General features: G+C 44.7%; 2 protein-coding genes and 1 non-coding gene across 3 annotated transcripts in view; 2 read left to right on the forward strand and 1 right to left on the reverse strand.

Moving 5' to 3' along the window:
* Positions 1 to 9,025: 9,025 nt before the first annotated feature.
* Positions 9,026 to 13,015, forward strand: RPL30 (ribosomal protein L30). Its single transcript, XM_059815439.1, has 5 exons — positions 9,026 to 9,067; positions 9,158 to 9,208; positions 10,184 to 10,329; positions 11,439 to 11,569; positions 12,846 to 13,015. Exons 2-5 carry the CDS (start codon positions 9,188 to 9,190, stop codon positions 12,893 to 12,895), a joined length of 348 nt encoding a protein of 115 aa, XP_059671422.1. The 5' UTR covers positions 9,026 to 9,067; positions 9,158 to 9,187; the 3' UTR covers positions 12,896 to 13,015.
* LOC132316813 (small nucleolar RNA SNORA72) lies at positions 12,477 to 12,611 on the forward strand. The gene has a single exon (XR_009483943.1). It is a non-coding gene; the product is annotated as a small nucleolar RNA SNORA72 (small nucleolar RNA).
* A 1,604-nt stretch (positions 13,016 to 14,619) lies between the features above and the next one.
* Positions 14,620 to 22,747, reverse strand: part of MATN2 (matrilin 2) — a 74,788-nt gene continuing 66,660 nt past the window's right edge. The window contains exons 24-27 of the mRNA XM_059836050.1: positions 18,731 to 18,790; positions 18,055 to 18,165; positions 17,716 to 17,805; positions 14,620 to 14,941 (exon numbers count right to left, since the gene is read on the reverse strand). Of these exons, the coding sequence (XP_059692033.1) occupies positions 14,889 to 14,941; positions 17,716 to 17,805; positions 18,055 to 18,165; positions 18,731 to 18,790 (314 nt within the window). The 3' untranslated portion in view covers positions 14,620 to 14,888. The remainder of the gene's footprint in view (positions 14,942 to 17,715; positions 17,806 to 18,054; positions 18,166 to 18,730; positions 18,791 to 22,747) is intronic.

The raw sequence follows: 22,747 nt of genomic DNA on the forward strand, positions 1-22,747 counted from the left end.
GTAGATGGACAGATTTTGTAAGAAAAAGGAGAGATTGTGGGGTCAGGTATTGCTAGTTCACTATTATTTTAAAGGGGGGAAAAAAAGCATTGGATTGACAAGGTGTTATACAAAAGGAGCACCCGCAGGACCTGTCTGTAAATTTAAAAAAAAAAAAGCCTGCGGATGGGAACGGAAGCTAATAACTTCTTCATCTACAAGAAGCAGCAGTTTACGAAGACATCATTCACGAGGGGCAGCTCCATCGACAGCGTGGGCAGAATTAAAAGCCGGGAGAAAGCCGACGGGCTCCTGGCCCCCCGCGGGCTTTCCACCGGACGCCCACCCGCGGCTCCCCAGGGACGGGACCACCCCGCGGGCCGCCGGCGGCCCACAGCAACGCGGCTTCGCACCCGCAGCAAGCTCCGCGGGCAGCCCCCCGCCCCGGCCCGGCCCGGCTCGGCTCACCCCGCGGCGGCGGCCCGGCGGCGGCGGGCGGCGGCTCCTGGGCGCGGCTGCGGGCGCTGCTGGAGCAGCCCATGGCGGGGCGCGGCGGCCGGCGCTGCAGCCTCTTCCCAACTGCCCGGCCCGGGGCGGGGTGAGGAGGGGCTGGAGGTGCCTCCGGGCAGCGCCGGAGAGGGAGCCGGGGCGGCCGCAGGGGTGGCCCTGGCGATGGTGCCTTAAAACACTCCCACCCCAGCTGGCGGGGCTGCCCTGCTCACCCCGGCCACCCGTCTTGTTCATTCCTGCCCTTGAGGCTTTTTTCTGCGCTGTGTGCGGATGCCACAAGGTCTAAGTGGCAGCAGCCGAGAAAGGGGCTGCAGGTCTGGGTGACAGCAGCTGGAGACCCATGAATTTAATCCTGGGTGCGTGTACGTGTAGGTAAAACTCGCTAGCAAACTTCAAGCCAGGTTAGCATCGAGTAGAGCGAGACCCGTATGTCAAGTAAGAGGGTCCAGGGTCTGGGCAGGGATATTAGACGGACTTGGAGGCCATGCTGATGTTTGAGGGTCCATGAATGTGTTTGTGCTTGTGAACCTGAGACTGAGGGTGTGGGGTTTCTGCAGGGAACCCCAGTCCGGATCAGCTGGAGAGGAGCAGCAGGACTGGGCTATCTGCACTTACGGTGTATGTGGTATATGTAGGTGCTGCTAAATGCAGTGCTCTGTCTCAGCGTCCCGGCTGTGTGTGTGCTTGTACACACGCAGGGGGCTCAGCCTCGCTACTGGCCCACCCTGCAAACGGGAAGAGCAGTGGATGCATCTGTGGGACTGGGATGGGGAGACCTCTGGGGTCTCAGCAGCTGGGAGGCAAGAAGGAATCCCTGGGTTGGAGAGTCCTCTGGATTCAACAGCCACCTGTAACATCCGTACCATCAGCCTTAAAGGTGAAATAAAGCTAATATGATTTTTGTATTTGCATATAGGCAAATCAGCAGATGTCCAGGGAAGTCCAGGTGGCTTTGAAACTTTCCAAAGAGTACGAATGAAGAATGTTTGTCATGTATTTGCTTGCATAAGTAGGTCCAGTGTATTTTATTTATTGCACCCAAGACATGTTTTGTTACGTCTTTCAAATTCAGAGCAATCACCCATTCTTCTAAATAAATGTTTGTTATCCATCCAGAAACTTGTCCAGGCAAATCATACTGTCTTTGGACACTTGTCCAGGGTTTGTTGATGTCCTGCAGCCAAGGTGGAACAGTAGCAATAACTCCAGCCAGGCTGCAGGACATATGGAAATCCTGGACATGTGGTATACAACATGGTATGCGTACTATCACCGTAGCACTAGTGTCAAGCTCTGGCACACCTGGGAAAGACTGATACAGATAAGGTATGTATTACATGGATATAAGGTGTACCTTGGAGCCGTCAGACTCACTGCATGTGCAATGCACACTGAGTGCACCTGTGTCACTCTGGGATATCACCTGGCAAACATACGAGGAGCAACACAGGAGGGAATACACCACATAAGCCTAAACACATTAACTTCTGCTTTCTCAGCTTGAGTTCATTTTTGGGACACTTTTTTAAAATAATAGAAAAAACTGTAGGCTCTATAGATTTCTCTGTGGCTATATATAAGATTTCTACCAGCCACTGGACAGTGAAATGCCCGTAACTTTAGCATTAGCAAAGCATGCTGCTGTGTAAGCACAACGGCTGAAATGCAACAAAGGGCTTAGCAACTTAAAAGTTAATTTCAGAAATATCTAACCTTCATGCTGCTGGTGTGAAGTCCCGACAGCCCTGTGGTGGGAGCTAGGCTGGTTCCCTGCACAGCACCTGTGGGTTCCCTGTACAGCACAGATGCGGGTGCCTCAGCGTCAGAGGTGGATGTGCGTGTGAAGACACGCAGGCGCCCACCTATTGCCTACCAACCGGGACGGGCTCTGCTGCCACAGATAGGAAAGTAGAAGCGTCTGTTCTTGCGCAGGAGAACCGACAGCTGAGGAAGCTGCCTGCAGACAGCACATATGCAAGGGAGGGATGGCAAACATATCTGATATCCCACCTTTCTTCTATGATGTTCTTTCAGAGAACAAAGCAAGGAGGCCAGGCCACCAGGACAGACTCATCGAGCACTGCGCACTGAGGAAAATAAAAAAGGGAAAGCTACATTCAGTTCCTTCTCTTGCCTGCGGAGCTTTGTACCTGCTTCCCTCCGTGTCCTAACCAAAGGGTAAGTTGTGCAGAGCGCACCTACCATCCATCTTAGTGAAACAGTGGAGAAAGGAATTCAAGATTTACAAGGCCAGAGGGAAGGAACATGTGCGGGCATGTGTCGGCAGCCAAGGGCGCTCAGCGGGGGGGCAGGGCTGCTCTGTACCTCACGTTCTTTAAACAGTCCTTGGATAAGGTACAGAAATAGGAATGAGAACCCAAGTGCCATTTGGCAGGTGACTCCGGGAGTCATTAAATAGCAATTTCATGGTCTTCTTCCCTCCTCCCACGAGTAGAAGAGAAGTTGCATCTTTTTAGCAGGAAGACTGGACACAACAGAGCCAGTGCCAGAGCTGGACGTAGGTAGGGCCATGCTAGGACAAGGCTGCACCTCAGTGTATCATCAGCTGCATTGTCACATACCAGGTCAGGCTTAGACAACGTGTGCCCTCTGCAGATCATTCAGCACAAACACAGTGCCGCAGGATAACATGCTGCTCGGCAGCTACCTCTGTGCCACTGCCCTACCTTGCTGGGAGCACCAAGATGATCACCCCTCCACCAAAAGCAGTAACTCCATCGGTTTACCATGCGGGCAGGTTACACACCGTGATGTAGAGCAAGAGTTCACTGTGCAAACACAAACTGGTGCATGCTCCCTTCTTCGAGCCGCTGTATGTCCGAGCAAACACCACTGAGGCCAAGACAGGGCTGGGGCTGATGCCAATCAGGCTCAAACTTTTTTATTTCTACCTTCTAGATAGTGTGTATCCCTGTGTTAGCATGCTCACCTATTGGCCAGCGTAAGTGGTAGTAACATGCATTTTCCAGGGAAGATGCAGTGTGAGGAGCTTTGGAAGTAGGAGTCTCAGCGCTGGGAAAGTGAGACATAAGTGTGAGACTGAAAACGAGATGAGGTTCCTGGGTGTGTAACAGGCGGTGGGAGAAGGCAGGAGCAGGGAGTGAGAGGGTATGGGAGCAGGGCTATGGCAGCGGCACTCACAAGCTATGCCCCCATGCTTGTACAGTGTCCCAAAAAATGACTGCAAGTGATCCAGCAGCTGCAGCATGATGTTGGCAGATGAAAATCCTTGGTAGCCTTCCCATCCCTTCCCCTGGGCAGGGCACCTCTCCACAGACTCCCTGCCTTCTCTAATCTGAACCACCCTGGTACTGCCCCAAATGAAGGCAGTACCAATGTAGCTAAAAATAACCTTTAACAACAAATAAACTAAAGTATTTCCAGAGGTAAAGCAACAAATACTTATGTCCTCTTATACAAAAGCAGAAATACATTTCCAAAAGCAGACTTCGTAAAGATTTCTCTAAGGTCCTGGCAATTTTTAAGTTCCCCAGGCCAGTACTACATGATCAAACTTGTTTCACTCATTCCAGAGCTCACTAGCTGTTAATAATGTTGAGCATTTTAGACACGATTCCTACTGCAGATACTAAATTTATACCTACTTTCTGGTAGACCCAATCCCGGGACTTTCCAAATCACAGTAGACTTTTCAAAACATTATATTAATCAACTCTTTTTCTCAACTCTTTGGCTGTTCTGTACAGAAAGACCAGTACTGACGAGACAATAAAATATTCTAAATTGTTTATTGTGGCAGATAATTCAGGCCAAATGTTCCACTGATGCAAATTTGTGTAGCTCCACTGAAGGCTGCTCTGTGATGCTGATCTATGAACTGCAGAGAACTGCCTTCTGAAACAGCTATTTTTGTTTTGCCTGGGATGGCAATGGCCTTGAGACTTAGCTCCTAGGACATACCTTGTAATTTCCTGGAAAGGAGGGAATCTGAAGATCTTCTTATCAGACTGATTACTACCTTTAGAAATCTGCACCTGTGAATTTCTGCACAATTTGGCCCTTAGAAAAAGCAAGTATCTTGTTGTACTGGCACTATATTTAAGCTGGCTACACATATAGGTATACAAATGTATGTATTTATATATGTATTTGTTTATATATATGCGTACACACATACTCCTAGCATTCTTTTACTGGCTGAAAATATATCCAAGGTGTGCAGATATCCAGGTGCTCACGATAGAGAGTATTTAACCTCAAGATTTTCCCTGTTCCTTAATGAGATAACTTGTCTGCATTTGGCCCATTTTCCTCTACAGTTCTTTTCTTTCCTTCCTACCTTTTTCATAGTAAAGCCACTGGAAGGGTGGCTGAGGAGAGGTTTGCATCCAGATCCAGCAGACCTGTGCATTACTGGGATTCCAGATTCCCAGCGATCTGAAACAAAGAGCTGCATTTGTCTGCCTGACAATACAGGGAATAGTTTGATGCATGACCCTGTGAAAATTGGATGAACATGTTTGCATTTGCTGTAAATGCGATGATTATCAGCAAACTCAGTCTGTCACTTTTAATAGCCCTGACAAGTGCAAAAGGAGCAAATAATAGCTGCAGGTGTTCACACAACGTTGTTGTGTAATTGTGCAGAGGTTTTGACGGGACTAAAAATGTAAGAAAGAACAGGACTCTATTTTTGCATATTTTCATCCTATCAAAATAGTATGCTTTGGTCATATTGGTAAAATAAAGATGTATGCTCCCAGCTGCTGATTTTTAACAAAACAGTGGCTGTATAATATTGTTTAAGGAACTTTGATGGGGCCAAAGCTTTTCCTTCCTTCTTTACTGAGAGAGTGGTGACACACTGGAATAAACTGCCCAGGGAAGTGGTGGAGTCACCCTCCCTGGAGGTATTCAAGGAACGTGTGGACGTGGCATTGTGGGACATGGTTTAATGGGCATGGTGGTGTTTTTTGGTTGATGGTTGGACTTGATGATCTTACAGGTCTTTTCCAACCTTAGTGATTCTGTGATTCTGTGATAGTGTTGCTTTCACCTGACTTGGACTGGGTCTTTGCCTTTATAAAGGACATTTTATGGACCACAGACCCCAGCAGTAACCTTCATGGCCACAGAAGGGAGATTTTGGGGGTGAGACAAAATAGGGCCTATTTCTGCAGGTATTTCCCCCCCACAGATCCTTATTCCACCCAGATTTAGGAACAGAATTGTGGGTCCAATGACCAAAGTGTCTGTCAGAAAGTTCTTTAGGAAATGCAGGGTTTTTTTTTAAAAACACAGCACCGGAAAGAACTAGTTTTATAAACTCTTAAGGAAAGTACTGCATTCTCTCCTAATCTGAGCGGAGGTTGCAAGGGAAACAGCTCCCTCTTCCGGAGCCGCTCACGGCTCCCACATTTTGCAAGGTAACATAAAACATGGCATAGTCAAAAGGAATCGCACCGATGACTACACGAGGCCCAGTGATCTTTGTATTCTCTTGCCGGTAATTTCAACAAGCAAGCAAGATGAATGTTTTGCCTGGCCACAACCAACCAGGTAAAAGTTTAAAGAATTAAAAGCAAAGTCACAATTTGACAGTAGGAATAACAGCAATGCACCTGAGTACTGGGTCACAGAGACGAAGAGGAACAAGGAAAGAATGAGATGTAGAATGGAGTTTACTTTTCAGCTGCCAAAGAAAATAAAAGTTTGAAGTACACTTCAAAATTGATTTAATTATACCCTGTATAGGACTGAAAATTATTTTGTTTCAGTAAGTGAAATTGACTATAGAGACACATAAAAATGTAACATTTTTATATTATTATTTATATAGTACGTGTATTATTTATATGTGCTTAATCTAGAAATTATTCCCAGAGGACTTTACAATTAGAGATGGACCAGTGTCTGAGTTTCACCTGGGATATTTAAGCTCCGCTTAAGTCTGGTGGTATTTTTTCTAACATACCTTTATCTCATCTTTATCTCAGTGTTAGCAGTTTAGATCTTAATCTAGGTGCTTAAGCTGATCTGTCAAAACCTAAGGTTGTTACTCAGTGTCTACAAAGGAAAAATGGTTGGGTTGATAGTGTGCATTTTGACCAAAGGTTGCTTGTCACTGAGACGGTTATCCTGTTAGAAATTTTTTGTTAAGGTATGTGATCATATACCAGAAAAAAGTCAGCATGGATGTACACATACCAGTAGAAAGGCATAACAGTATATTGCCATAAATTATTTTCCTTATTTGAAATAAGCTCTATGAATATAAGCATACTAGAATAACTGACTACAACATGTTTTGGCTTGGCTTTTTAGTTTGTTGCTGCATAGCTGATATTGGCAAAGGCATCAAACTTCCTACAGCCAACAAGCACAATGCTCTCTCATGCTTGTGCTAACCCAGGCAACTCTAGAAAAGCTTTTATGCTAGCTTTGTAATTTCGTAAGAAAATATATACGCTGGGGTGCCTTTCTGGTGTGGTGTGTCCTAAGAGCATGAAGTCATACCAGCAGAAGACTTGCTGTCCTGCAGGTGGACCCTCTGGGCCTCCTTCTGCGGGGGTGTCACAAGGGAACCCCCAAACTCATACCTTGAGCACCCACATTGCTCATCCCCCCAACGCCCAGGCAGGTGCCAGCTGAACTGGTGCTCACTGCTCCTCCCTACACCCAGCCGGCGTGTCTGTTCTAGGCCGGACACCACCATGGGATCAACTGCAACCGTTCCTAGCCTGAAACTGAGGGCCTCAGGTCAGCCATGTTCCTAGCTAGCACCTGTGTGTTCAGCAAGCCAATTTTCAAGCTGATGGTTTCCAGAGCCCACGGCGGGCAGGAGGAGGTTTCCCTGCACTGTGACTCCAGCACAACAGAGGACTGAGCTGCCCTCACACAGGCCAAGGCCACCACACAGCCCTCCCCAGAGCACATGGCAGCACCATCCCCAGGTGGGAGAGAAGTGCCATCTCCTCCAGCAAACCCGGGAGCTTTACTAAGGGTGCCCAAAGCTGAACCCGCTCATGCAGGCAGCCTCAGGCCCACAGCTATTCCCAATCTCAGTGGCACGCTTAATGCTTGAAATTCAGGTGTTTGCTTAGTTTGGGGCTGTATTCCTTGGGACAGTTTATTTATGACCCTAGTGCAGCATCAGCGGCAGGCAGATGCCATTGTGCCTGGCGAAAGGAGGGCACTGCTGCTTTGTAGAAAGCCTGTGTGCTTGGTGCTCACAGCAGGGACCACCAGGTCAAGCCAGCACATGTGACTATCGCTCCACTGTCTTGTGACACCGAGATTTGTTTTCTCCTACTGTAATTTTCCACATCAGCCCTGTGGCAGAAGTGACAGTCCCCACAAGGGACGGGAAGCTCAGGCCCCTTGGGACTCTCCCTGCAAGGGGCTTCCTTGATCAGCGCCTCAAGTCTCCCACAAAGTTGTGATCACAGAATCACAGAATCACTAAGGTTGGAAAAGACCTGTAAGATCATCAAGTCCAACCATCAACTAACACCACCATGCCCATTAAACCATGTTCCACAATGCCTCCTCCACACCTTCCTTCAGCACCTGCAGTGATGGTGACTCCACCACCTCCCCGGGCAGCTTATTCCAGTGTCTCACCACTCTCTCAGTAAAGAAATTTTTCCTAATAACCAGTCTAAACCTCCCCTGGCGCAACTTGAGGCCATTTCCTCTAGTCCTGTCACTAGTCACTTGGGAGAAGAGACCAACACCCACCTCTCTGCAACCCCCTTTCATGTAATTGTAGAGAGCGATGAGGTCTCCCCTCAGCCTCCTCTTCTCCAGACTGAACAACCCCAGCTCCCTCAGCCGCTCCTCCTAAGACTTGTGCTCCAGACCCCTCACCAGCTTCGTCGCCCTTCTCTGGACGCGCTCCAGCACCTCAGTGTCCTTCTTGTAGTGAGGGGCCCAAAACTGAACACAGGATTCGAGGTGCGGCCTCACCAGCGCCGAGTACAGGGGCACGATCACCTCCCTACTCCTGCTGGCCACACTATTTCTGATACAGGCCAGGATGCCGTTGGCCTTCTTGGCCACCTGGGCACACTGCTGGCTCATATTCAGCCGGCTGTCGATCAACACCCCCAGGTCCTTTTCTGTGGGGCAGCTTTCCAGCCACTCGTCCCCAAGCCTGTAGCGTTGCATGGGGTTGTTGTGACCCAAGTGCAGGACCCGGCACTTGGCCTTGTTGAACCTATGGGAAAAAGGGCATTTAAAATCACTCTGTGAAACACGGGGGGCTGTGCGGCTGGGGAAGGGGCGGGCGGAGGGAGGCAGGCGGCGAGGCAACCCACCACCCGCTCGGGGGCAGCAGACATGGCAGCGGCCCCGCGCGCACGGCTCGCTGGCTCCGCCCCGCGCCTAGCCAGGCCCCGCCCCCACTGGCGGCCCTCCGCCGCCGCGTCCCGCCCGGGCGGGCCACTGGTGCTTGGGCGCAGGCGCATGGGCAGCCGGAGGGAGGGGCGGGGAGGCTGCGCGCGGCTCTCGCGAGATCTGCCGCGCGGGGATTCGCGATGCCTTGTGGGAGCTCGTTCCTTTCTGGCTGCCCGGCCATCTTGGCGGCGCGTCTCCGGTGAGTGGGGCTCAGCCGGGGCGGCGCGGGAGGGTGCGGGGTGCCGCTGCCGGGTGCTAACCCCTCCCCCCGTTCACCCCTGTGTTCCAGTTACCGCCCGACCCGACGTGAGGCAGCAACATGGTGGCCGCGAAGAAGACGGTGAGTGGGAGCGGGCCGCGCCGGCTTCACGTGGCGGCGGCCCGGCCTCCGCCAGCGACGGGCGCTGCGCGGGACGAGGCGGCGGAGTGGGGGTGGGTCGCGCTGCGGTGAGGCAGACTGGGCCCCGGCATGGTCTGGGGCGGAGACCGGTGGTGGCGGGGGACGCTGCGTACAGCCGGAGACGCCTGTCGCGGCCCTCGGAGCTCGGGCCGTGCCCTCCTTGCACAGGCTGCCAACCGCCCCCTGCGGCTCCTTCCCACCGGCTTCTCTGTCCTCGGTTCCCTCCTGTGCACTATCCCGGCTTGCTTACAGGGCTCCTGTGCTAGCCGGAGGAAGGGGGAGCTGGTGCTGAGTTCCTAGTGCGGTTGGAGCTCAGCTTTTACATTGACTGCCATGTTCTTGCCTTTTTCTTAGAGTGACTCTGGCAAGTATGGGTTTCCCGTTAGATGGTGGTGTTAGTCCTTGCAAATGCACTTACCTATTGTCATGAGCATCGCAGTCTTCTGTTGGAGCATTAGCTCATATTGCATGTCATTACTTGTTCCTGCTGACCGATACGATGCTATTAGTATGTGCCGTGGGAAGAGATATGCTCCAAACCTGGCCTAGATTTGCAAGGCAGAAGTAGTATTTACTTGGACTTGACTAGCTGTGCTTTGATTAAGGCCTGTCAAGTACACCCGGATGTTACTGATTAACGTAGATGGCAGCAACAATGCTTTAAGATGTATTTTCCTATTGCAAGATACGTGACTGAGAGTTATTTTTATGAAGTTGGGAAAACATAATATCAGCAACCCCCTTATCCACAAGCTTTCTCATATTCATATGGTAGGCTGGCTTTTTTATTCCATGTTGCAAGTTATAGGGGAATTATTAAAAGATTGCTTGTGTTTGGAATTTCTTCCTTATGTTCTCCACCATCTTGCAAAATCTAAAGTAACATACAATAATGCTTTTCTACATCTTTTTCAGAAAAAGTCCCTAGAGTCCATAAACTCTAGGCTTCAACTGGTTATGAAAAGTGGTAAATATGTGCTAGGATACAAACAGACTCTGAAAATGATTCGGCAGGGCAAAGCCAAGTTGGTCATCCTAGCCAACAACTGTCCTGCTTTGAGGTAAGCCGACATATGAAAAAACAGTTCTCTTTAACACAGGTTCTTTGTACAAATGTAGCATGTACTTCATGTTAATCGCTACAGTGAATTATTAATGTGGAATACCTTGCTGGCATATTCCAGAGTGCTATGAAATAAAAGTGATGGGTTGTTTGGTGTGTAATGATTTCGGGTCTGGATGTGTTGAAATGCTTCACAACATTTTTGTAGCTTTCTAATTCAAAGAGTTTTGCACTAGCGAAGATTCTGGAAGCTTTTCACAATGTGATAGCATTCATTTAAAGTATAATGGGGCTGAATTCCTGTATTTTTTCAAAGTAGTGTATTGGAAAATAATTTTACAGGTAGGAAAACCAGTAATTGACACTGATTTAAAATATTTGAAACACACAAAATGTGCTGTCCAAGTTATAAATTTAGATTCCTGGCTAGTGAAATTGCTCTTTTGAGAATGAAATCTTTACTACCTTACCGATACTTCCCTTGTGGAATTTCTGGGCCCTTTTTGTCTTCAAGGGACAGTAACAGATTCAGAAAACTGTAAATGCAGAAAACCAAAACTAGATGCTTGAGAAATGGCAGGACTGTCACAGCAGGCAACATGTTAGTGGGGGTCCCAAAAGTGCTTGAGGAACAGTGTTGATCACTAGAATCTCCTGGTGGAAATCAGAAGAGAAGGGAATATAGACTGACTTTTTTAAAAAAAGAAAAATACACAGTTTCTTTTACAGCTAGCAGCAGTCAAATCTCTGTTCAGCATCTGGCCACTGGGTATCAGCATTATTAATGATCATCATCTATGCACTTCGGCTTTCAGAAGTCTGAAAGTCTTGAATCCCCTTCTTTCTTGTAGAAATGAGCATGTTCAGGAGCAGCCTCAAGGATTTGCACTCCAAGAGTGGGTTTGCTGTTACATATCTTCAGCATGCTTCTGGATAAGGGTTCCTGAGCCACAACACAGTAGTGATGTTTGCTGTCAAAGAACAGATGTGTTTTTCTGGGTGGGAAGGAAAACTGTGTAAGGTTTAAGTGTGATTGGAGTTAAAGCTGCTCTCACAGTCAATCAGAACTGTTTGTCAGTACTGTAATACATAGTTCTTGAATTGCAGAAAATCAGAGATTGAGTACTACGCTATGCTTGCCAAGACTGGCGTTCATCATTATAGCGGCAACAACATCGAATTGGGCACAGCATGCGGAAAATACTATAGAGTGTGCACACTGGCTATCATTGACCCAGGTATGTCTCTAATCTTACAGGATAGTGACCAAATGGGTATGTATCAGTGGTTGCCCCGCTCACCTGTGAGTAGCACCACTGAGCAAGTAATGTGCAGGGGCAATGACGTACTTTGCTGTCCTTTTCCATTGGGTTTAACTCTAATTATAATTTCCTCTGACCAAGATCCTGCTCTTCTTTTGTGAGTCCTAGGTTCTTACAACCTGAAATTACTGCTGCTTATGTTTGCACATAGCTCCTTTTACTGCTAAACCCCGTGAGTGTGTGTTTTGTCTACCTGTCAGTCTGTAATGAGGTTTCAGCGGCTGGGAATCAACTCTATAGTACATGTTTCTGAGCCCATCAGCTAGAATATGAGCTTGTGCAACATGCTGTTTACATCAACCTTGTTTGACTGTTCTTAATCTAAGACAAAGGACTGTGAGTTGTCCTGCTTCCCAGAACAATACGTACAAAAATAACCTATATGCAGGTGGATACTAATCCAGGGGTGAAAATTATGTTAAATATTTCATTTTAAAACTGTAAATCTGTGTGTAATTACTATGGTTTGGTAGCACTCTTTGTGCCAGAGTCTCGCTGAAGTTCCTCATATAGACTGCTAATTAGGTGACTTCTCATCCTCTTTCCAAAATCTTAGAATCAGTCTCTCTTTCTGTTTGTTGACCAAAATGTATACACATGGATTTAATGATTTCTGTAGTAACTTTCACCAAATGTTGCGCAAGTGACATCGGTATGAATTTGCTGTTTCTTCAGAAAACTTTATTTAGCTTACTTGTATTCAAATACTAGCTGTAAACTTAATTTTCAAAATGTTACTTTTAGGTTTGATTTTTAGGTGGGGGGGAGGGGGGCTAACTGTAAGCTAAGGAACTGCAAGTAAATGTTACTGCTGTGTAAGGGAATGCGAATATTCTCGCTGTCCTGATATTGTCGTGATCAGGGGAGGCTAGACATTCGCTATATTAAAACTATGCATTGTGTCCTCCAGGACTAGATTGTTGCTCTAGTACTGGCTTTGTAAATGCTAGTGACAGGTACATAGTTACCGTAAAAATATTGTGTATGGGTTAGCAAAATACACTTACAAGTATTTTTTATCAAGCCATCAAAATTACTTGCTTTTTTCTAAACAGACTGTCTTTGTATTGCTTTTAAGTTGTTTTCTATTTGTAGAATCAGTGTGTTGGGTTTTTTTTTTAACTTTATGGCTTGTTCCTGAAGACAGATCTTTCTGTGGGTCCTCTTGTAACAATACATTTTTGTTTTACAGGTGACTCTGACATCATCAGAAGCATGCCAGAACAAACCAGTGAGAAGTAAATGCTGTAAAGGTGTTATTTCTACAATAAAACTGGTTACAGATGTGTTTTAAGAAAAATTTGTATACTACCTTTGCTGGTTTTAGAGAACAGACTATATAAATAATGGTTCATTACCACTGCTGTGTTTCCTGTTCTGTTAGAAATAACCTTCATAGGACAAAACTTGCCTGTTCGTTTCTGTAGAAGTTGTGGATCTTGAGAGGTAAGTGGAGGAAGACTTGATCATGGCAAGTATGGTGCCAAGACTTCATCATGGCACGTATATGCCTAACAGGCTAGGGCTTCCTTAGTTTTTGGTTTTGGAGTGCTAATGCAAAACCAAGGTGCAACGGTGAGGTACAGTAGCAAATTTGCGATATTGGCGGAGGATCCCAAAGGGTTTACTTAAACAAAAAAATTCACACTATTTTTACCAGGTCAATCACAAAGTACTAATGCAAATTATCCCCTTTGTCTTTTCCTTCTAAGAGAATATATGTCTGTCAAATGGCAAATAGGATAGCTGCTAAACATGATGTATAACACCATACTTATTATAAGATACCAGTTAACTTCTCAAAGCTGTTTTTATATAGTCCCTTTTTTTAGTTTTTTGAAGATGTTACATTAGAGACAGATGAGTTGGTGTTCTGAAGTCACTTGCTGAGGACATTGGTATCTTGCAGGTTTGTGCCTGTTTTGTGCGAGACCATTACTGCAGGATGTTCCTTATTACTAGTGGTCATTAATTGAGGTGCCAGTGCTTTGCTGACATGCAGTAAAAGAAACACGTAATGAAAATCAGCATGTACCGCTGTCCTTGCAGAACTTGCATTCCATTTGCCAAACTATGCCAAAGCATAAGGTACCTTAAAGCTTGCTGTTACATATCCATGCATGCTCATTAGTTTATCTGAGATCATGTAATCTAGTTCTGCTGCAACTACTTCTGCTTCTGGTATAGAATGGATGAAGTTGTGTATTTCCATTTGGAGATAGTAAAGAGGCAAACCAATCTGTGTCAAAGCAAAGGAGGAAGTGCTAGTGTCTCTACATATTAAACCACTGGATCAGTTCAAGAGATAGTTTAGATACTGCTGTTAGTGTGAAAGTAAAGCTAGCAGAAGCATGCTGTTGCTGCCAAGGAGAAGGAATAAAACTTGAAGGCATTTCAGTTGGCCAGAATGGCTGGAAGCAATTTGCTGTTTTCATTTGTGTCTTAGTGTTTGACAAACACACATGCAGCTAGTTGTATTGCCCAGAGAATGTTTTCATAATTAAAATACCAGTAGCATTCAGGAAAGTTAGAGAATCACTGAACGCTGACCAAGGAACAGTAGGGAGAAGTTACATGGTCTGGATGTGGTAAGAGAAAAAGTACTTGAAACTTCAGATTGTGGTACCTTGATAATCCAGTAGACTTCCCACTTAGCACATTTACTTTCATCACATTTTCAACACAAACATATACATTTGTATTTTTTTTACTTCCAACTGATTTCTGTAGTCTACTCTTGTTTGAAGAATGTAAGTGAAACGTTGCTGTGAATGCAGTCCCACTTGTTCTGTTTTTATATATGTATGAATATATAGAACTATATCTATCCACACAGATAGGGTGCTTAAAATACTAGCAGAGTGAGTAGAGGAGGGAAATACAGAAAGGCAAGCCAAATAAATTCATACCCTAAAAGTACTTCAAAACATGGAGGTTTCACTTCAAAAAAAATAACAGCATTTTATTATTTTGCATAGCTTATTTCAGTTGTTTAGTTCTGCTTACTTAGAATTTGTGCTAGTTACTAAATTGTTTACATATATAAAATTTTCAACATTTCTTATCTGCAATCAATGCAAGACAGAACACATAGTATATAGATGCAGGGATCCAAAATACTCTTTTCAACTTCAGACACAAGGATTTGTTATTTTACTTTGAACCAGTTTAAGAAAATAGCTCTGTCAAGTTTGTATGTATAAATATACAGTGTAGTATACACTTCAAATTTTGATCAGTATTTTAGCCTGTTTTCCAAGTCTTCCATTCGCTTTGTCATTTCTTCCAGTAGACAAAAGTTAAGGAAAGAGAGCTACTGATAGGATGCATTAATAGAACAGTGTCAGCTGCCTGATTGCAGTAGTCCATAAACTTGCTCTTGTTTCTACTCTTTCTTACCCTCTCTGACTCCTGGTAGTTTCTGATAACAATAGTCCCCTGGATTTTCTTGTTTTGCTTTGATCATCTGAGTTGAGAAAGCTGTGTGAAGCCCCATTCATTAATAGGCATACCTTGACATGGATTTCAGGCTGCAGCTTAATAAAATGGCTGCTGGTTCTGAAAACTGGCCTTTTTCCTCTTATTTTAAAGGGAAGCTAAATATTTATCCTAGTTAATGCTGCATAAAAAATGTTTCACTTAGCTTACATGTAGTTTTCCATGTGATTAACAGTAGATTATAAAAATGTACAGCGTTCCATAACTGCAGTAAGAATGTCTGCTGATGATCTTAAGTTCCTGCCCTGTGGTGGTATATCGTAGGGTACTGCTTTTAGAAAGCCAGTGGTTTCCAGATAGATGTGGAGTAGAGCACAATAAGGTCCATGGGATCTAGGGTTGGCTCCACTGAAAGAAAGAAGCTGTAGCAACACAAAGCGGTGTACAGGATCACTTTCTTGATGAGCACCTCTAGCTGACAGGAATGCTATGTCTGCTGCAGGAAGAGGTTGAATCAGTACCGTTTACTTGACCACCTCTCTTCAAGAGCCATGGTAAGGCTGGAGCTAGGGGAAGCTGAGAGGAAGAGGGGACCTAGCATCAAGAGAGAACTGAAGGCACTGAGGCCCACCTTAAAAGGACTGAGTTGCTGCATCCCACTCTTTGCTTGTTTGTCTAGTGACTTGATTTCAATGTTTTAAGGTCTTACACAAGGAAAAATGGAGAACTGGGCATACAAAAGTGGGATCTTTGACAAGGGGCTGTTAAAAATCGGTTAGGGTAGATGGGCAAATTGGAATTCAGCCTCTGAATTTGGCCAGAACAGCCATGCGCTGCCCGCCTCCCCGCCCCGCCCCATGGCGTTGAGAGCAGGAGAATCTATCCTCTTGCTACTGAGGATCAAGAGTGGGAGTTCTGCTTCTGGGGACTAGCCTGTCTGTACATTGGGTTTATGTTTGGTAATTCCTCAGCTGTCTGTCACGCAGAAGGGATTACTATATATGCATGCTAGCATCATTTGAGCTGCTTTCAATGCAACATCAATGTTACTCAGGTGTTAAAGTTCAAGCAGTAGAAACTGCATTCATCTACTGATAGAAAAAGTTAAATGTAGTTGGATACAAATCATCAACAGTTTGGATTGGTCCCTCTATATTCTGTAACAAGCTAGTTTTGCAGCCAGTTTGTCTCCCCCCTACTGCCCAACCCCTGGGATGAGGACTGGCCAGCAGCCTTCTGCAGTTATCAAGAACTAGTATATCACTCAGTATCTGAGCCACTCTTCAGATAAGGCAGAGAAATGAGATTTGTAATGGAGAGAAAACTGAATAGTTCTTAATCTGTTCAAAGCAGTGGTTGCAGAGTGCTCTGGGGAAGTGCTTGGCACTCTTCCTGTCAAAATGCATAGGTCTCCGGCTCGGTGTCAGCAGCTTTTGCATCACCTTGAGTCCTTCTCAGACTCTAAAAATCACAGGGTTGCGTGCTCAAATTGTAAAGCAAAAAAGCACATGTTGCTAAGCTCTGTTTTATTTGATTCTGAGTAAGCTCAGAGTTCCTTACAGCCCAGCTGCTGGAGATTACAGTGAAGAGGCTAAGGCTTCTGCTGAAGGGGGAAGGAGTGGTCTCCTTCCTTGTCAGCAGCTGGGTTGGAACTCTGTGTGTCTGGATGACCCTCTTAAGGATATGGGAAATGACCTAGAGATTTTTCTCCAAAGTTACCTGGAGACTTCGGAGAAGTCCCTTCAGAGAAGTATAAATGTTGATGAGCATTTGACGCACCTAGCAATAACTTTATGCGATGGCTTTGTCCCCCTTTATGAAGTAATTCTACTTTGCATGGAATAATTAAAAAGTGATCAGAACTTGATTACTTAAGCTACCTGCTGAAGGATTCACTTGGGAAGAGTGAGGCAGGCTGTTGCAGTTACACAAAATGGCTGGAGGTAAGGTCTGAACTGGTAGGCAGTATTTTGCATCTGGTTAACAGAGGTCTCTGTGGTCTTGCCTGCTGCCATGACCACCGAGGGCTCTGTTGGCCTGACTCCACACACTGTAAACTCCACATGTTCCTCAGTCTGAAGCTGTTCTTGTCTAGGAAGCACACAGTTATGAGCTGTTGGTATCACTACATTCTTCTGTGCAGAAAATAAATGCTTATTGGACTTGCACACAGTTACAAACCTTAAACAGAAGATTTGATGTCTTCTTACTATTATTTGATTAGGCAGAAGCAGCTTTCATGAAGAAAACAGGAATTTGCTGCATAAATACTGCATGTTGTCTGTTGTAAATGCTATTTCGGTACCATCCAAAGAAATAACCCAAAGCAAAGAGTGTTAGTCTTGAATTTGACCAGTCATTTCTTTGCTGTTCCTGAAAGTGTTTACTGTTAGGGATTATTAAAAGTTAAGATCCTTATTAATATTTTGGTTCTTTCTATGAAGGAGAGGCAGATTTCAAGTCTTAAAGTCTTGCTTCTTGGAGATTATCTATTAAGCAGTTTAGCTGTTCACTACAGTAGATTGATTTGAGCTATGGAGACAGCTTAGACTTGATGAGTTATTGTTTCTTTTAACCTGCCTCCCTTGTCTTATAGGTAAGAAACAATTATTCTGAAAGGATATATCGCTGGGTGAGTTTTCTTACTTCATTGGTTGCATAGGTCTGGAATGTCACAAGGTTTTCACATTTGCACTGGTCTTTATCTTTTGAAGCTTTTGCTGAAAAACAGAAACAGTCAAGCATAGGCTAAATGCTGAATAAATCAAATGGGATGGGGAAGGAAATGACAGACTTATAAATGCAGAGCAGGTTTCATACAGCTTCCTGTTCTCAAAACAGGTCAACATCCAAAGGAATGCTCTGGGACAGATTTTGTAAATATTGGAAAACAGTACACAACACTTGGGCCTATATATTCAAAGAGCAGTCCGGATTATTCTAAACAAAGGTAACCTGATTACCTGTTGTTCTTGTTGAGTGAGTGTAACTGTCTTCAAAAAGATACTTGTGGTGTATTGCAAGATTGGGACAGGCAATGACATCTGTGATGGCTATTGTGGTTGATTCAGGTCCTGCAGGAAACCCCCCAGAAGTCTAAAAATCAAACCTACTTCACTTAATTATACAGTATTTTTTTTCTACTCACATGCACAGAGTTCTCCTTAATTAGCGACTAATCTCACTGATTGCAGTGAGCATCATTCATGGAGAGGACTAGGGATACAAAGATGTGAAGGAACTGAGCTGTTAGGCTGTATTTACTGTATGCATGATTTAAGTTGTGGGTTGCAGAACTGAAAGGGAGTTGTCAAGGTGAGAAACAGAAGTGATGGAAAGCTTGAACGTGCTTTAAAATATCAAAAACAGTATTGAAATACAAGTTTCCCCATGAAGTAATTCATTTGGATGGTGTAAGAAGCATGCAGCCATGCGTTTGTTACAGTGAATCTCAATTTTTTTGAATAAAGCAGATTTGAATTGCAGAAAGGAGGGTGGCTTGGAGAGGAGTGGGAAGGGGAATGGGATGAACAACTCTCTCAGAGGTGAATTGTTAGGATTCTCTACAGAAGGTGGCATGAAGAGGCAACTTAGCAGTGATCTGGGGAGAAAGCAGGACACTGAGTTAAAACAGCCAACCTGAAGGCTGTGGAATCCTCCCAGATGATGGATCCTGCTGGTGAGCTGACTCTTTCAGGGCTGGTAGAAAGAAATTGCCAAAGGAAATGAGATCACAAAAGGAGCAATAAAAATGTTCAATTCCCTAGAAACTAGGGACTCAGTGTTTCTCTGTCTCTCATAACGCATGGAGAATGCCTCATACCTGTGCAGTTTAGAAGAGGTTCAGTGTTGATGGAAACTCCAGGACTCACCCTTCAACTCAGACTATCAGAGGAACTCTCCCAAAACCACAAGTTCTTTACAAATAGATTAATAGGAGTGAAGCAATCTGAAATGACAGCAACTACTTTGTGTCCTTTAGTGAAAATTCTTGCATGTTTCATTGTCATCCGTCAGTCCTTTGGGGTGAACTGAATAAAAACTGCTTGGAGACGGAAGGAATTTCTTACTCTCCTTCCATTTTCTCCTTTATAATGGGAAACACTGATCAGGGAGTTAGGAGTGTTTAGGTGAGAAGGGTGCAGTAGAGTTTTTGATGCACTACAGTTATAAGCAAAAATACAAGTTTCTAATTCATGAAGCACAGCCTTTAAAATGTAGGAATTTATTTCAGACTCCACATACCCATCTTTTTAGTCAAAGGGTGTCTGGAGAGAAAGGGAAACCTATTTTACATGTAGGTATAACCATCTCGAGTAATTCTGTGCATTACCCCTTTCCTGACGCAAGAGGGTAATGTAGAGGCAGCTTTGGTTCCTTAAGAATGGGTTCTTTTCTAGAAAATAAATCCTTCACCTTCATTTAACTGTGGAGCCCTTAATGGCCCAGATGAGCTGAAGAACATACATTTAACAACTGCACGACTTGATCAACTATGCCAGGGGAGTGGATGGAGCATCTGGGACTCCCTCCCTGCAAATATACCCAGAGTTCCTTCACTGAAAGTGAATGTGTGAGAGTAAAAGGGGATGGTGCAAACTCTCCTGATATGCCATGAAGATGCAGTAGGGAGGTGGAAGATGCTTCTGGGTCCCACAGGTTTGTTATGGCTATTGGGATCTCTGTTGGTCTGGTGAATTTTGACAGATGCACAATAATATGCAGCTGTGCTAAGTTGCACTGGCAAGGAGATGAGACCCTCTGGGTGGGGGCTGGGATGACTGAGCATGAGGAACTGGGAATGAACAGAGATGAGTGGTTGAGTAAGAAGATCAGAGTTCAGTGGGCAGAACTACAATATTTATATATATCAAAAAGTCTGTGTGGGAACCAGCTGGTAGAAGGAACACAGATTTTGGAGAAGAGTTCAGGGCAGAGAGTTGTGGGATGAGATCATGAGGCAAGGAATGAAACAAACTGGGTAAGGAGTCTAGCAGATGAATGATCACCTGGGAACAAGGATGGTGAGATTTCCAGTGTGGGAGGGAAGAAACAGGTAAGATGAACCTTGAGTGTTTAACCCTGGGTAATGACTTGCTCTAGAAGTGGTTTAAGAGCTGTAGGCTAATGAGGAGTCTGTCTAGAAAGGGCAGAGGCACTGACCTGAAAAGTTTGAGCTTTGGACACTGGGCTGGTGTAACAAGTAATTAGGATTCAGATGTAAGGGACAGGAAAGAAGACTGACAGATACCCTGGTAGAGGTGTGGCAGAAGGTTTCCAGTTTGGTATGGGAATTGGGCATTTCAGAAACTCCTCTTCAGGCTTCAGAAACTGGTTGGGGCCCAAAGATTTCTGATCTCATCACCTCTGTAAAGCTGTGAATAATCAGACAAGTAGTGACAGCAGCTGCTAACCCCGAGTCCCTTGGTGAAGTCAGTGCAGCGAACCTAAATACTCAAATTTGTTGAGGAACAATGCTGAAGTTGGGTGTTTGTTTTTAGTGTTCTGTTTTGTAACAGAACAGAATTTAGTTAGGAAAAGCCTGTGAAAAAGTGTCTTCAAAAAAGCATGTCTTCAAAAGCAGCGGCTGACTATTTGCAGCAGTGATAACGATCCGCAATTTGGAAGGAGAACAGAATGTTAACCAGCAGGCTGCTGAGTACTGTCATCTGATCGGGGCTGGGGTCTTGTGACAAAAATAGTATGTCACCATGTAATTAAAGGTTCCCACAATGCACATGCTCAGAACAGGGGTGAAGAGGCAATCATGATGAGTGCGTATTATGTATGACATTGCTGTAGCCTCGTTAGTGCTTCCAGTCAGATGAGAAATGAACATTAACCAAGGCAATGAATGGGAACCTTCCGACTGAATTCCTCTTAATAAGAGGCAAAAGAGAAAAACACTTTTTTTTTTTTTTACTACTAGTCATCAAGAATAATTAATAGTAATCAGCAGCTATTCTACAAGGCTGATGCTTTCTTGCAGAATGAAAGGAAAAAGCCTTACCCCAAAAGATATTTGGAGGGCTTCTGCTTTACTTGGAAACATGCAGCCCATCCACAGCTGGGACCGAGGATGAGAGGCTTTGTCAGTGGAATCCATGAGGTTCACAGGGTCTCCCAACTGCCCTCACAGGCTGGAGCCTCAGAAGTCCTCAGCTAAGGACCAAGGCTGGAGTAAAAATGAAATTACTGCTGTTGCAAAGGAGGGCAAAAAATTAGGCTGTAAACCAAAACAGAGGAAAGAAACCGGAACTTTCAGCTTGTGTAACAGGCCTGGAGGCAGAATTTCTGGTGGAGTGAGTTGATGAGCAATAGGTAGTCCTGGAGTGTCCAGAAAAACAAGCCTGGGTCAGTCCTCAGTTCACAGGTGTGAGGCATTGCCTGTTGGTGACAGAGGAGGAGGACAGAAGCTGAGAGGCGCTAGCTCTGCCCAGTTAACTAGAGGTGTAGTCTAGAAACTGCCGCAAAGGGGCAGGATTTACTTATTTTTCATATGGTAAGTAATGTAGTTTAAAAAAAAAAAAGTAAGTCCTGGTTGCTAAACACTGCTGTGGGTACCTGAAGGATGCATTTCCATCACTGAGCTCTGGGGTTTGCTAATGAGTGAGAATTATTATACCGGTTGCCAGATAGTTTTGGCTTTGGTGTCTCCCCAAGCTTTTAAGATGACATGCTGTCATCAGCAGATTATCTGCCTAATAAGAAGGTTAATTGAACAGACAGTTTCATGTTATTGTAGTATTTTGTATTTCACAAAGATGGAACTAGAACTTCTTAGGACTGAGAGAAACACAAAGAATATACAAGCTAGGAAACATTGTCAGATTCTTCCTTGACATCTGTATGAGGAAGATATGCACTGCTGCTTGCCAGCCAATTTTACACAGTAACGTTGAAGAAGAACATAAAACCTGTTTGCATTTAATTCCAAGAAAAACAACCAAATAAAAGCTAGTGAAAATTAAATCATCTTGCACAGTGCTAGTGCTATGACTAATATTATTCACAGTGACATTGCTGAATTTTGCTTCAGGTACCAATTTGAATGTACAAGTAACACCAAGTCCTGGGAATGTGTGAGTGGGAGAGATGTGCTGTCCTCTCTCTCACTGAACAGCTTTCGTCCCAGCTCACATTCCCCCCTCCCTTGCAAAACTTCAGCTGGGAATGTTTATAAAGAGGCTGTTTGTGCCAGGGTGAGGAAAGGTGCTTTCTGGGACAAACCTTCCACATTTGTGGAGCAAAACTTGGAGCTTACGCATAACTGAGATCCACTCTTTGTAGTTGTGAATGTATGTTCAATGAATTATTTTTAATCTTCTACAAATACACACAACAGCTCTTGATGATTTGTTTTGCTGTGGATTAGGTTTTGCCACTGGTCTTAACGAGTAATTTTTTATTCTCATTAAGACATTACAAATCCCTGATTATTTTCACACATTCCTAAGGAAGTAGATCATGTTCTTTGGTAGGGTGGGGTTCAGTGCATGGCTGACTTAACTGTAGAAAAAGAAAGGGGAGTGAGAAACTGATTTGTCTGGGCGCAGAAGTGTACATTTTATGCAACCTTTACAAAAATAAAGGAAAGTCAATTATATACCTTTACCTGGTGCTAGATTAAGGGTATATATTCCTCACATATTAAAG

Source organism: Gavia stellata, chromosome 3, assembly GCF_030936135.1.
Source record: "Gavia stellata isolate bGavSte3 chromosome 3, bGavSte3.hap2, whole genome shotgun sequence".
NCBI classification, from domain to species: Eukaryota; Metazoa; Chordata; class Aves; order Gaviiformes; family Gaviidae; genus Gavia; species Gavia stellata.

What these genes read in the sequence shown, in the direction of transcription:
- RPL30 (XM_059815439.1), top strand. Translation starts at nt 9,188, where the DNA reads ATGGTGGCCGCGAAGAAGACG. An exon ending in TGGTGGCCGCGAAGAAGACG is followed by an intron (nt 9,209 to 10,183) that starts GTGAGTGGGAGC and finishes CATCTTTTTCAG; the next exon opens with AAAAAGTCCCTAGAGTCCAT. An exon ending in ACTGGCTATCATTGACCCAG is followed by an intron (nt 11,570 to 12,845) that starts GTATGTCTCTAA and finishes TTTGTTTTACAG; the next exon opens with GTGACTCTGACATCATCAGA.